The sequence below is a fragment of the Capsicum annuum genome, chromosome 10 (assembly GCF_002878395.1).
Source record: "Capsicum annuum cultivar UCD-10X-F1 chromosome 10, UCD10Xv1.1, whole genome shotgun sequence".
In the NCBI taxonomy this organism is placed as follows: Eukaryota; Viridiplantae; Streptophyta; class Magnoliopsida; order Solanales; family Solanaceae; genus Capsicum; species Capsicum annuum.
Window position 1 is genome coordinate 188,641,885 of NC_061120.1, and position 13,354 is coordinate 188,655,238.

The 13,354-nt window shown below is 34.0% G+C and overlaps 1 protein-coding gene across 1 annotated transcript; it reads right to left on the minus strand.

Moving 5' to 3' along the window:
• Positions 1 to 6,430: 6,430 nt before the first annotated feature.
• On the minus strand, positions 6,431 to 11,530 carry LOC107843451 (protein SRG1-like). The gene is given in 3 exon segments (NM_001324608.1): positions 6,431 to 6,757; positions 9,827 to 10,160; positions 10,990 to 11,530. Coding segments are annotated over 3 exon segments (1,083 nt in total). The 5' UTR covers positions 11,490 to 11,530; the 3' UTR covers positions 6,431 to 6,508.
• Positions 11,531 to 13,354: the final 1,824 nt, after the last annotated feature.

The following is a 13,354-nucleotide window of genomic DNA, read 5'->3' on the forward strand; positions in this document are numbered from 1 at the left end:
AGAATCGCAGCCACTCGATTGTCATCTTGATCTTGAAACTGAAATCAAGAAGGTGAATAAAAGTGAGTGAGTAGTAGATTGTGTAAATTTTGAAGTAGGATTTGTTAGGCCGCATTCGAAACACTTTTCTACATTATGTTTATATGATGTCTTGCCTGTGGAATCATCTAAAATAGTTGAAGAGTATGAAGATGAGGAACAAGAATCCTATATTCTTGATTTTACACCAGATAAGCAACATAAAAACACATCTCACTTCAAGGCTGAGTGGTTTACTATGCATATTTTATTACTCGATTTATTAATCTTTGTACCACCACCCTGTGAGCAAGGTAAAAAGAAGGATGCGATGTTAGGGGTGAAATTTATATCCTCAAGATGGAGAAAAAAACACGATTAGGTCGTGTCGTGACACTAAATCAGGCGCTGCTTGGGAGGCAACCCAAGTCATTTAGGTATGTTTTCTTTTTTTTTTTTTTTTTATTTCACGTAGTTTTAATTTTTGGCTGAGTCACAAGCTAATGGGAAGTCTGAGTACCATGAATTTAAGCTTGAAGCATGGCTAAGATTGAGTGTGGGGTTCCATGGATCTCCTTGATGTGAAGATGCTACTAGCTAGGCCTAGAGGCCTCAGGGAGTATTTTTATCTCTTACTTTTAAGTTCACTTTGGGGACAAAGTAGATTTTTAAGTGTGGGGTAGGAAAATTTCTAAAATTTGGCTCAATTTAAAATTTTTTGTGTAAGATATTCTTGTTGGTGCTATTTTTTATTACATGAAGCAAGCGAGTTTGTTGGTAAAAGATATTGAATTAGTGAATTGCTACTTTTGAGACACCTAGGCTCATGTTTATGACTCTTGTTCTTGTTGGCTTAAATTTGAATTCATGTTATTGTTTGGTTAAGAGTCTATGATGATGCTATTGAGTTAAGCATGTGCCATGTGTGGTGTGAGATTTTTGTATATTCCTTGTTGCATGTGATGTCTAGAACTTTCCTGGTGTGTGTGTGAAGCGAAATAAAGAATATGGGTTTAGGAGATGATTTAGGTGTTTCTTTGATAGCCTTAGTTTATACTTTCTATTTGTCCTACCCTTTGTGCATTATCCTAGTTAACCCCCATTGAGCCTTTAGCTTATTTTCTTTGGTAGCCTCGTATGTAGCCCGATCCCCTTCTTTGATATACCATAATTTGATTTAAAAAAAAAAAACTTCTAAGTGCTTTAATGAAAAAAATTTGATTTAGTAAGGAGTTTAAGAATTGAAGAAGAAAAAGGTGAAATTGATGCTCCAAGGTAGTAGTTATTGGTGTTTATATTTGATGAGTAGTGGATGGTTGTTATATAAATGATGTTAGAAATATTGCATGATTATGAAAAAAGAGAAAAATTGATTCTTGTGGTAGTAAACTATGCGTCCCACCAAGTGTTTGTGAAAATGCTTAAAAGAGATGGGGCAAAAATAAATGGTATGGGTGGCTGGAAAAGGTGTAATTTGGTTCTTAGAGATTGGTTTTAAATAAATAATGTAGTGTATCAAAGCGCTTAGAGAAGTTAGTCACTATTCCCAAATAATTTCTACCTGTCCCTTAGCCTACATTACAACTCGAAAAAAGTCCTAATTGATCCTAAGCTTTACATTCAACTATTAGTGGAGCACTACACTAAGGGCAAGCCTATAGTTCATTGTGTGTAACTTGTGAATTCCTTGTGAGAGTGAGTGTAACTTGATTCCTATACCCATCATGTTATGAATTACGTAATTTTGAGTGATTGAGTAACTATCTTGTTGTGAGGGGCACATGTTTAATGAATATGGGTGATTGTATGATGTTCTTGATTGAATGATATGCATGAGTTTTCTACTTGTGGAGTCCATTATTGAGGCTAGGATGTTTTGGAAGCAGGATTCTTGAGCTTTCAATTGTGTATAACATGTTTAGTGTTGTGAACTTGCATTCCGTGTAGTTATTGTAGTGTTATCTTGAATTTCTTGCATGTAGTAGAAGTGTGGAGTCTTTTCAGCTCAGGGTGTTTATAGTTAAGAGTTGTTTGAGGACGAACAAGGCTTTAAGTGAGGGGTGGTGATGTTGGGTGTATTTATGCATTCTAGCGTTACTATTTTATCCTTTTTAGCCTTGTTTTAAGGATGATTCTTACTCCATATGTGTTGATAATCATATAAATGAGCATTTATCTGTTTACAATGTTTAATGGTGGTTTTACATGAGTTTTGATTCAAATTGATCATTTAGAAGTCAATCGAGAAAACTAGTGTAACTATCTTGAGCTAGGTGTTTGTCTACTCTCTTATGTTGGATTCTAATATGTTCTAATGAGTTAATAAGGTTGTTATTATGTATTTAAATATAAAACAACTTAGATATAATGTTCAATGGTCAATTGGATCAAGAAAAGAGTCAAAACAATGAGTTTAAACTCAATGTGAATTTAGCCTATGCTTAGCTCATGTTTCTAGTCATCGGTGAGGACGTTGTGTTGTTTTGAGCTCTAAATTGTTGTGTTTAATGTTATAGGGTGCTTTGTGAATGGATTATGATGTCATATGAAGGATATAAAAGCTTCAAATCAAGTGGAAACAACTCAAAAAGGCTCGAAAATGACCACGGGAGCACAAGATGCAAGCTGGACGCAATTTGAACCCCTGAAATATATGAGGCGTGTGTGACCATTAGGAGTGGTCTGCATTCAAAACATCACTGGATTCAGAAGATTCCCAAGTTTTTGACCCAATTGCGCACGTAGCTTATATTGGAGTTTAAGGAGGCCCCATGACGCGTTGAAATTGCGACGAGCTACTGAAATTTGACAGTTTTTTGACAATTGTGAATTGGCATGTCACCGCGTCGCGCCGATGATCAAAATCGAGATAATTCTTCCCATTTGAAGGAAAACGACGTGTAAACCTAATCCAAGTCGGGTTATGGCTTATATACTATAAATATAATGTCCCAAACTCCGTTTTAACAATCTTGGAACATACTAGATCACTTGGGACATCATTGGAGGCTACCACAACTTCTTTTTAGGTTTTATCATTCTTTAATTTTTATTTTTTTTATGGTTTGTATCATCACTCCAAGGGATTGGATGATGAATATTTCCATTCAAGGCTAAACTCTCTTTCCGGGGTTAAGGCCAAGATCATGAATACTTTCATTTAGAATTAATTTTGTTTAATTTGCTTATCATTATGGTTGCTTGTTTATTCTTGTTTTAATTATTTTATGGATTGATCACCCATAAAATACATATATTGTCGACCTTTTGATATCGGAAGAGGGAATAGGGAGATAGAACGTGGGAATAAACAAAGTTTGAGTTTTTATTATTTTATAAAATAAATAATTGAACTTAGCATCTAGGACAGGGATGTACTTAGGAGCCTTACTTCATTCAAACGTAGGATGATAGCTTTAATAACTTAATTGGATTATTACATCCCTGCTTAATGATGTAGTTGTAATATCCAAATTAGGTAAAAGGTTAGAAGTCGGGAGACTATAATCATGCAATTAACCCTACGAATCAACAACCAAGATATTAGCAAGTTAACGAATAAAATTCAATAACGTGGTATGATTGTTCGGAAGCCTTAACCGTTGGTTTCTATCCTTTGATTGTCAAAGTCATTTACTTTTCCTCATTAGTTTAGTTTACTTTTTAGTTTACAATTCTTAAACATCCTTGTTTACTTCTTCTCAATCGTTAAAGTAGAATTGGATAGGCGGCAAACTCAAGTCCCTAAGTAATCGATACTTGGGCTTCCTTGAAGCCACTTTACTACTTGATAAGACCATGTACACTTGCGTATGCGCTTGGGCGATGTCAGTGGGAAAAGACCCAATTGTCCCTCATTCATTTAAATCAAAAATTCAGAACCCAGATTGCATTTTGAAGGCTCACAGCGACGCGGTGTAATCGCGGTGGCTTACTGCCTCACACAAAAAATGCCATAACTTTTCACTCGGGTATCTGATTAAGACGAAATTGATATCGTTGGAAATCTAATTAAATTATCTATAATTTAGTGGGTCTTAAGATGAAAAATTCTACATAAATCAAAAGTTATACACTTTCAAAGTTGATCCTTATCGAATCGAATTCCAATCTTTGGACGAATCAAAGGATCTTAGCTCATCTTGGCTCTAAGTGATTTCTATGAACATTCTTCCCCTAATAAGCACTTCACACACTAGGATAAAGATCATGACACATGCATTTGAATTATGAATCAAGAACATGACAAATATACTTTCACTGCGACACGCCAAGGCTGTCACTGCTATAGCCACCGCGACGCGCCATAATCGCGGTGACTTGCTGTTTTGGAAATCTAAACATGGTTCAAACCTCGTCCAAAAATTTTGAAACTTATCCGAGACATGCTACTTACACCCCTGAACATGAATCAACTCAAAAACTTACGTCTCGGGGTTGGAAAGGTCAATTTAAAAATCATCAAAGTTAAGAGGCAAAACTTAAGCTAAGTCCCCAACACTTAGCTAAATTTTCAGCCTTTTAGGCTCTTATGCAAGCACTAGGAGTTGAACTGAACTAAGAAAAGTACGGCGTATTACAGAAAATCTAGTAATAGATCCTACTATGGTGTTGAGGTTTGATGAAAAATTATTGATCAAATCGTTATCAAATCAAATGAGGAGGACGATACCATTGAAATTTCCTTATGTCATGGAGTTGCGTCAGAAGAAGCATATTCTAAAATTTTGAATACTGGAGTACTAAACTTGCCTATCAAAGATGTTTCTCTAGATAGTACAACTGCTGTAAAGTTAAGAGAAAGGGAGAGATCAAAAACTCGGCAAGGAAATATTCCATAGGCTTCACAAAAGCCATAAAGAAATATGGACAAGCTAGCTCGTTACAAGGATGACAATTTTGTCAACATGTTTCTTTGCAGGCTCAATTACTGATGGAAAACCATTATCATATCAAGAAAGAAGAGGAGTCGATAAAATATTATTGAAATCTTCACCAAGGAACGTTCAAATTATTCGTTTGAGTTCTTCCGTGACAAGCTTGGCATAGTTTTCAAAAAATTACTTTAATGGGGAGTGTGAAAAAAGTTAAAGATGATTTTTTGAAATATCATAGATTTTTCTAGTAAAGCTCTAGAATGCTCTATTGTAGTATCTTAGATATTTATCTCAAAAGATAGAGTCAGAAGTTCTAAAATCTTGTTAAGATAACTAAAAGATTAGAAAATATCTAGATTTTTTCTTATAGATGTATCTAGAATAATTTCTAGAAACATCCCCGGACAAGTGTAAATAGGGTTGGCTTTATTCATTTGTAACTAACCCAAAATCAATATAATCAATAGCTTCTTCCGCAATAAAGTTCTCTATCTAAAATTCTCCTACTTCTTTCTAGCTTCCTCTTCTTTAGTTGATTCTTTCGATCTTAGTTAACAATCTTGAGTTAGCAGAAGGTCTCTCGGGTTATACCTTTATTTTGCTATTCTCTAACGAATGCCCCTATTTTAGAATTGGTTTTTAATTTTTGCCCCTCAAATTTATGGTCTTTAAGTTTTGTCATTCAACACTTAACAAAAATGTGATCGAAAATACGCCTGATATTGAAAAAAAATGGGAAGATAAAATTCACAAGACATAAGTTATGCCTTATAATATAAAAGAAATTTGCAACGCATAAAGAGTTCGCAAGATGCAAGTTATGAGCACAAGGACTTATTCCTAAAATCTTATGTTGATAGAGGTTAAATTCTCTAACCTAATTTCGCAAGGTAGATTATGTCTTATAAGACATAACTTATTCATACAACTTATTCTGATAGAGGCTAAGTTCTCTAAACTTTTGACGAACAAGTTAAAAAAGTTTTGCTAAAAATTTTAAGTAAAACTTGCACCGCACAAGTTATGCCTTACAAAACATAATTTTTGTCAAACAAGGCATAACTTGTTTATACAAACTTATGCTGATGGAAGCTAGGTTCTATGAACCTTTGCCTTGTGAAATTAGGTGATAGTTTTAGACTACAAATTTTCATTAAATGAAAAGCAACCGCAAAAGACCACCAATTTGAAGGGTAAAATTAAAGATCACTTCAAAATAAAGGTAATTGGTGCAAAAAAAAAAATTCCTTTCAACGGTATAAACGCATAGTCACGATTTTAGTTCACACTAAATAATTATATCTACTTAATTATTGCATTAACCACGTCTATTTTAGTCTTATGTAACGCGTAGACAAGTGGCTAGGAGTGAGAGGCACATCAAAATAAAAGGAAAGAAAAAAGAGGAGGTTGTTCCTCCTGAAATAAGCATACGAAAAATTCTAGAATCCTTAGAACTAGAAGCAGCTAAACAAAATTCAATATGCATGCAGGGTCGAATATTAATTAATGCGTATTCAAATAGACAGAAGTTTATTATAATTTGTACATTAATATATAATGTAAAGCATTACACATGTATCGTAATTAAGAAATTTCCAAGTAGCAATGAATTATCTAGGGGATTTATGTGATTCAATTTGAGATTTCCCACTAGGACCCTTTGTTCTAATGAATGATCTATATTCATTGAAGGTCATTGGAGAATATAAGGCAGGACAATCTTTAGTGACAAGTTCATCTGCAGGCTTGATGAGTGCGCGGCCTCCAGGATTATAGAAGAATGCTAAGGACAATCTCTCTTTGTTCGAATTAACAATCACTCTGTGCTCCACGCTTTTGTATATCGCGTTACTCAACACCTGATCGATGTAGTTTAGTAAGATGAAGTTATGTACAAATAAAACATTATTGTTGGCATATACGTAGTCCTAAGATATATACGACTATATATATACTAAAACTTAGAGAAATTAGTATAACTATCTTTCCAACGGACCAAGCATTCCAACCATTTGAGTAGTTCTTTGATATAATTTTTCCGAGTTAATATCACTTATTGTTCCTAAACTTTACATATTATAAAGTAGTCAATCGATAAACTTTTTTGATCACATAAACTTACTGAACTAATCTACTCTTATAACAGTAAAATAAGCATAACTACTCTTTTATCACATTAAAGTAAAAAAAGAACTCGTCTACTCGTATCATTATAGCACTGTAATAGAAAAATCACCTAATTAATCGATAGGGGTAGTTTTGCCGATAACAATGGGGATTATAATGAGCAAAGTTCAATTATGTTAACATAACAAAAAATAGTGGGCAGCATTTAATAACTTAACTGTTACAATGCATTGGACCATTTTATATATATATATATATATCGACAAGCTCTCTGTTGGAAGGATGAAGTAGCATGGGCATTCCTACATTTTACAGGGAAGCAGGCTCGTGCAGAGATTTTTCGAATGGCCCTTGCAGCAAGTGTGTATGCAATATGGCAGGAGAGGAATACTCGAGTGTTTCAACAAACATCAAGACCAATTGATGTTCTTATACTCAACATCGTCCTGGAGATCCATATTAGAGGGAATTTGCAGCCTAAACTAGCTAGTGCTTTAAGAAGTTTAGATTATTACCCATAGCTAGGATTGAAATGTGAACTTGTTGGCTGTTTGTTTCTGGCAAGGCTGGGGCTGTCCAGATCTTGCCTTTTCTTGTACTTGCATGGCTCTTTGGTAATAAATATAATTTATTTATTATCAAACATGACAATAGACCATGTTATATATGATGATTAGGGGTGGCAATTTCAGCCCATATTTGTAAAAAGAATCTATTTAACTCATAGATAGTGAATTGGATCACTCATATTTCAAATGGATAAATATGGACTTCAACTCATTTTAAAAGCTTATACAAATATGGACAAAATAGATAAAATATCGGTATCCATTTAAATACAGAGATCACCCACCTATGCTTAAAGTTAGAGTTTTTTTCTTTTCTAGTTTCTTTTCTTCTTTTTTTTTTCTTTTTTTTTCCTTTAATTTACTTTTTTTCTTTTTCATTTTTTTTATTTTTTTTTTTTTTTCTCATTTTTTCTTCGTTTTTTTTATTTTTTATTTTTATTTCCTTTTTTCTTTGTATTCCTTTTTTTTTGCTTTCCCCTTTCTCATTCTTATTTCATCATTTGTATTTGCTTGAGACCTACATGGGTTAATAAATATAAGCTTCTAATTATCACATTTAGCCGATATAATTCATAACATCTCTTATCAATTAAATATAATTCATAGTCTCACTCCTTTATTATTATTTTTTTCTATCTTTATTTCTCTTTCTTTTTTTTCTTTTTTCCTTTAATTTACTTTTTTTATTTTTCATTTTTTTCACTTATTTTTTACTCGTTTATTACTTTTTTTTCCTTTCTTCTTTTTCATCATTTTTTTCTTTTTCGTTTTATTTCTTTGCCTTTTTTTTGTATTTCCGTTTCCCCCTTTTTCATTCTTGGTTCGTCATTTTTCTTATTTTTTTATATTCTTTTCCTCATCTTTTTTTGTCATTGCATTTTATATTTTTTTACTTTAAATTTATTTGTATCATACTATATATTTCAAATAAATTTATTATTTGTATTTGAATAGTTTAGTTGTCAGTATGTGCAATTTATCATTTGTATTTATATACACATGAATTAAAATCAAAATGGGTTGTAGTGCAGTGGATGGGGTTGCTCCATCCTTAACCAGAGATCGAGGGTGCGACCCTGGTTATGGAGAAAACTCTGTTGGGAGCGCTGCCACCTTAATGGGCCCTGCAACGCCCGATCCGGATTAGTCGGGGCTCCACTGTAGGGACCGGACACCGGATGAAAAACCAAAAAAAAGTATATGAAGTAATTGTATTTTCTTGAGACTAAAATATATATGGCTGAGGATTCACATAGCCCTTGAATTATAAATGTTGGGCGAATATAAATCAATATGCATTTATGGTATTTTCGTTATCATAAAAAAAAAAAGGAAACCAAAAATAGAAAAAAAAAAGTAGAAAGAGAGGTAGAAGTTAGAGATGGAAGAGATAAAAAAACGTAAAAAAAGAATTGAAGAAAAAAAATACAAAAAAATTAAAAAGAAAAAATAATGAAAAAGGAGAAAAGGAAAAAGAAAAAAGATGATGGTGAAGACAAATATACTGAGTGGTTACGATATTTTAGTTATCATTAATAATTTGTACTCGACTTAACCATGTTTTTCAAAAATAAAAAAAATATAAAACATAAAATACAACCAAAAAAGAAAAAAATAAGAAAGAAGTAAAAACAAAAAAATAAAAAATAGAAAAAAAGGAGACTAAAAAGGAAAATAAAAAAAAAAGAAACAAAAGGCAGAGGATAGAGATAGAAGAAAGAGCAAAAAAAAAAAGAAATGACAAAAAAATGTAAAAAGAAAAAAAAACTAGAGGCTGCATATAGAAGAGAGACAAAAAAACTAAAAAGAAAAAAACTAAAAAAACTAAATGGAAAAAAGTCAAGTTGATATGATATAAAAGTTTTAAGTTTTTGGTTTAAGAGTTAAAGTGGGTTGAAACCATTTTTTACCCAATTCATATTTGACCAAATCCATATTTATCCATATTTATATGAGCAGATTGCAATCCAAACCATTTTTGTTCGATCCATATTTAACCCGCCCAAATTCAATTCAATCCGCCCGTTTGCCACCATATATCGATATACTAAGCCACAAGCACTAGTGGGTGTGGGATCATAGTGGTATAAGCCTATTACGATTACTAGTTTCTCGGCACATGCAATTGTCGAGTCATGTAACCAAGACGATATGACAAAAAAAAAAAAAAAACTGAAACTACTCCATATTCTTGTAAACAAAGAGATTAATAAGAGTGAGAGAGTAAATTACCTGAATTTGATCTCCAATATTGACAATGAATGCATTCGGAATCGGGTTAACAGTTAACCAATTATTGCCGCGACGGATTTGGAGGCCGGAGATATCGGTGTCTGGGAGGAGAATGGTGATGCCACCAGGGTCCGAATGGGGAGAGAGCCCAAGTGTAAGGTCTGGCTGTGGACATTTTGGGTAAAAATTTACTCTTAAACATGCACTACTTTCACCATCTCCTCCAAAACTTTTGTGTACATAATCCTCATTTAATCCAAGGCCTATTGATAGAATTTTAATTAACCTTCTGCTTAATTTCACCATTTTTTCACCATATTCCGAGATTACTTTCCTGAGTAATCATAAGAAATAATTAATAAAAATTAATAATTAAGAAGAAAGAAAAAACTTTCACGTCCAATGCCATTTAATTTCCTCCAACATTTAGTGTCCACTATATATTCACATGTCAAATTAAAAAAAATTCTCTCATAACTATTTGGCTCAAATATACAAATATGAACCTTAAGTAATGAAAGGGCAAGGTAAACTTAAAAGAGGAATTAAGGAAAGAAAGATAAATACAATGCTAAATTAATACAACCATGTAGTATATATAGTAGAGTAACAAAAATTACACCAAAATATGTTTAATGAGAAAATGAGGTCAGAATGTATAAAAATTAACCATGATCAAGTGATAAATAGATTTTACATGCAAAAATATATTGTGCTTGTTAGATTGATGTAATATCATCAAATAAGAGTGTATCCTTTAGTGTTGCTACGAAAACAATATATAATATACATGTCATAAGAAGATAAAATAATTGAGAACGTGTGAGTACTGTTTTATCATCCAAGGGGTAGTCTAATGATCAACGAACTGAATTGTAAATCAAGAATATTCATATTCAAATTTCAAGGTAGACTAAAGTACTAAATGATTTTCACCAGCTATATATCCAAGTTTTGATAGCAGAGTTAGGTGATACTTGTGCTACTGGAAGATAATAGACTAATAGATACTCCATAATTAGGCATAAGCTGACTGAGCACACTATGTGCATAAAAAAAGAAAAAAGAGTACTATCAAAAGCATAATTAGGCGTAAGCTGAGTGAGCACACTATGTGCATAAAAAAAGAAAAAGAGTACTATCAAAAGCAAGGATATAGATACCTGCATGAAACTGGAAGACAAGGCCATTTGTTCTCATCTTTCAACACTTGGGGAAGATAATGAAGGAAGAAATAATCACACCAATCCAATTTAGCACCTACCTCCACCCCAATACGGCTACCATACCCTTCATAAGTCATCGGCAAATTCGCAAATTTTTGCTTCTCCTCAAGCGGAAGTTGAAAAAACTCGTGCCAAACAGCACGAGTTTTCTCCATGAGCTCGTGGCTAATCCCGTGGTTAGCCACTTGAAAGAAACCCCACTCACGACACACGTGGGAAATGTGGTCAATTGTTTCCTGACGCACGCTGTCGTTTGGGGAATTAAGGTTTTCGAGGTCTATTAACGGAATGTTAATGGAGGTTGTTGTAATGTCCATGATATTACATGGCCTGTCCGAAGGCGGCTTCACGAAACGATGGGGGATTTTTCGGATGCCGCTTTTGGATAGAGATTGGACTCGGATAATTGGCTCTGGCCAGCTTGGTAAAAGACTCATAATTTCAATTTTGAAGAAAACCAAAACGAAGGAAATAAAAGTATTTTGTGTTTTATTGGAGGATGAGAATAATGTGATAATACTGAGACATATTTATATACAAAAAAGTTGTTAAGAGTGAACAGTATACTTCAATTCCGGCGCCGTGATGAACTTGTTATCTGTATCACTAGGTCCCTCACTAGCTATTGTAACGGATTACTACGACTGCATACAGTGTACCCGTGGATCGTATTACGTGGGAATACGCTGAATATATTATTGTTGTTGTATTTTAATGACGGCATAATAGACACTATTAGAAAAGATGGGTACACAATCAAAGAGCCCGACAGGGTAGCAGCGGAAAATACCACTACTAAACTTTCCCTTTCAACTAGAGACAAATAAACCCAAGCAAAATAGACTAATATACAGCAAACAATTCAACCAAATGAAACAAGACAAGAATAAAGGCAATCACACGAGACACAAGATTTACGTTGAAAATCCTTCAGTGTGAGGAGTAAAAAATCACGGGACCAAAACCTCCACTATAATCACCAAAGAGTTACAATATTGTCCTCCAAAATGGCCACCAAACAAGTGCCAAACAACAAGAAACAATAAATAATCCACAGCACCAAACACTAGAGAAATAAAAGAGTGAAAGCACAAAAATGCAGTTACTGTTCGGGAATGAAGAACAGGAGCTACAGGCCACCAAATCAAGCTCCGTCAGTTCCTAATCAAAGATTGAGATGAGAGGAACAAGCAGTCCAAAAATAAGCTCAATCGGACAAGAAACGAAGCGGGAATCGCAATTTGAAGTTGACAGTTGTGGCTGAAATTTTGGTGCGAAAATCAGCTTTGTTTTTCTCTCTTTGGCTGCTGAAAACTCTCTTTTTGTGATGGTGAATAAGACCTAAAAAGATCAATATATATGCCCCATAGTAATGGGTCTATGGGCAAAAGTGGGTTAGTCCAAATTGAGCTTCATTTTATCCACATAGGAAAGGGACAAAGGCCCATGACCCAACAATTCTCCCCCTCCCGACTATGTGGAGAAGAACGCCATCCTGGCGATCATGCAACAATCTTCAAACTTCCCTCTTGGCAAGACTTTAGCCATCATATCGGAACCATTATCATCCGTATGAATCTTCTCAAGTTCAAGCAACTTAGAATCCAACAATTCCCGAATCCAATGGTATCTCATATCAATGTGCTTAGACCGACCATGAAATGTAGAATTCTTGCCAAGATGTATGGCACTTTGATAGTCGCAATGAAGCACATACCTCTCTTGAGCACAACCAAGTTCCCCCAAGAATCTTTTCATCTAAAGCAATTCTTTACAAGCTTCAACGGTAGCAATAAGCTCAGCTTCTGTAGTAGATAGAGCAACACATTTTTGCAACCTAGATTGCCAAGACACAGCTTCCCCTGCAAAAGTAATTAAATACCCTGAAGTAGACTTGCGAGTATCAACATCACCGGCCATATCTGAATTAGTATAACCACAAAGACTAGGCTTCCTGTATCAAAACACAAACTCAAACTAGAAGTGCCACAAAGATATCTCATAATCCACTTCACAGCATTCCAATGTTCTCTTCCAAGATTAGAAAGAAAATGACTAACAACACCAACAACATGATCAATATCCGATCTTGTACAAAACATTGCATACACCAAACTACCAACAGCTGAAGCATAAGGAACTTTCTTCATATCTTCCTTCTCATCATTACTGGAAGGACACTGCTTCGTGCTCAACTTGAAGTTCATAGCTAAAGGTGTACTGACAACCTTATCCTTGTCCATGTTAAACCTTCGAAGTACTTTCTGAATGTACTTCTCTTGTGATAACTACAACTTCTTGG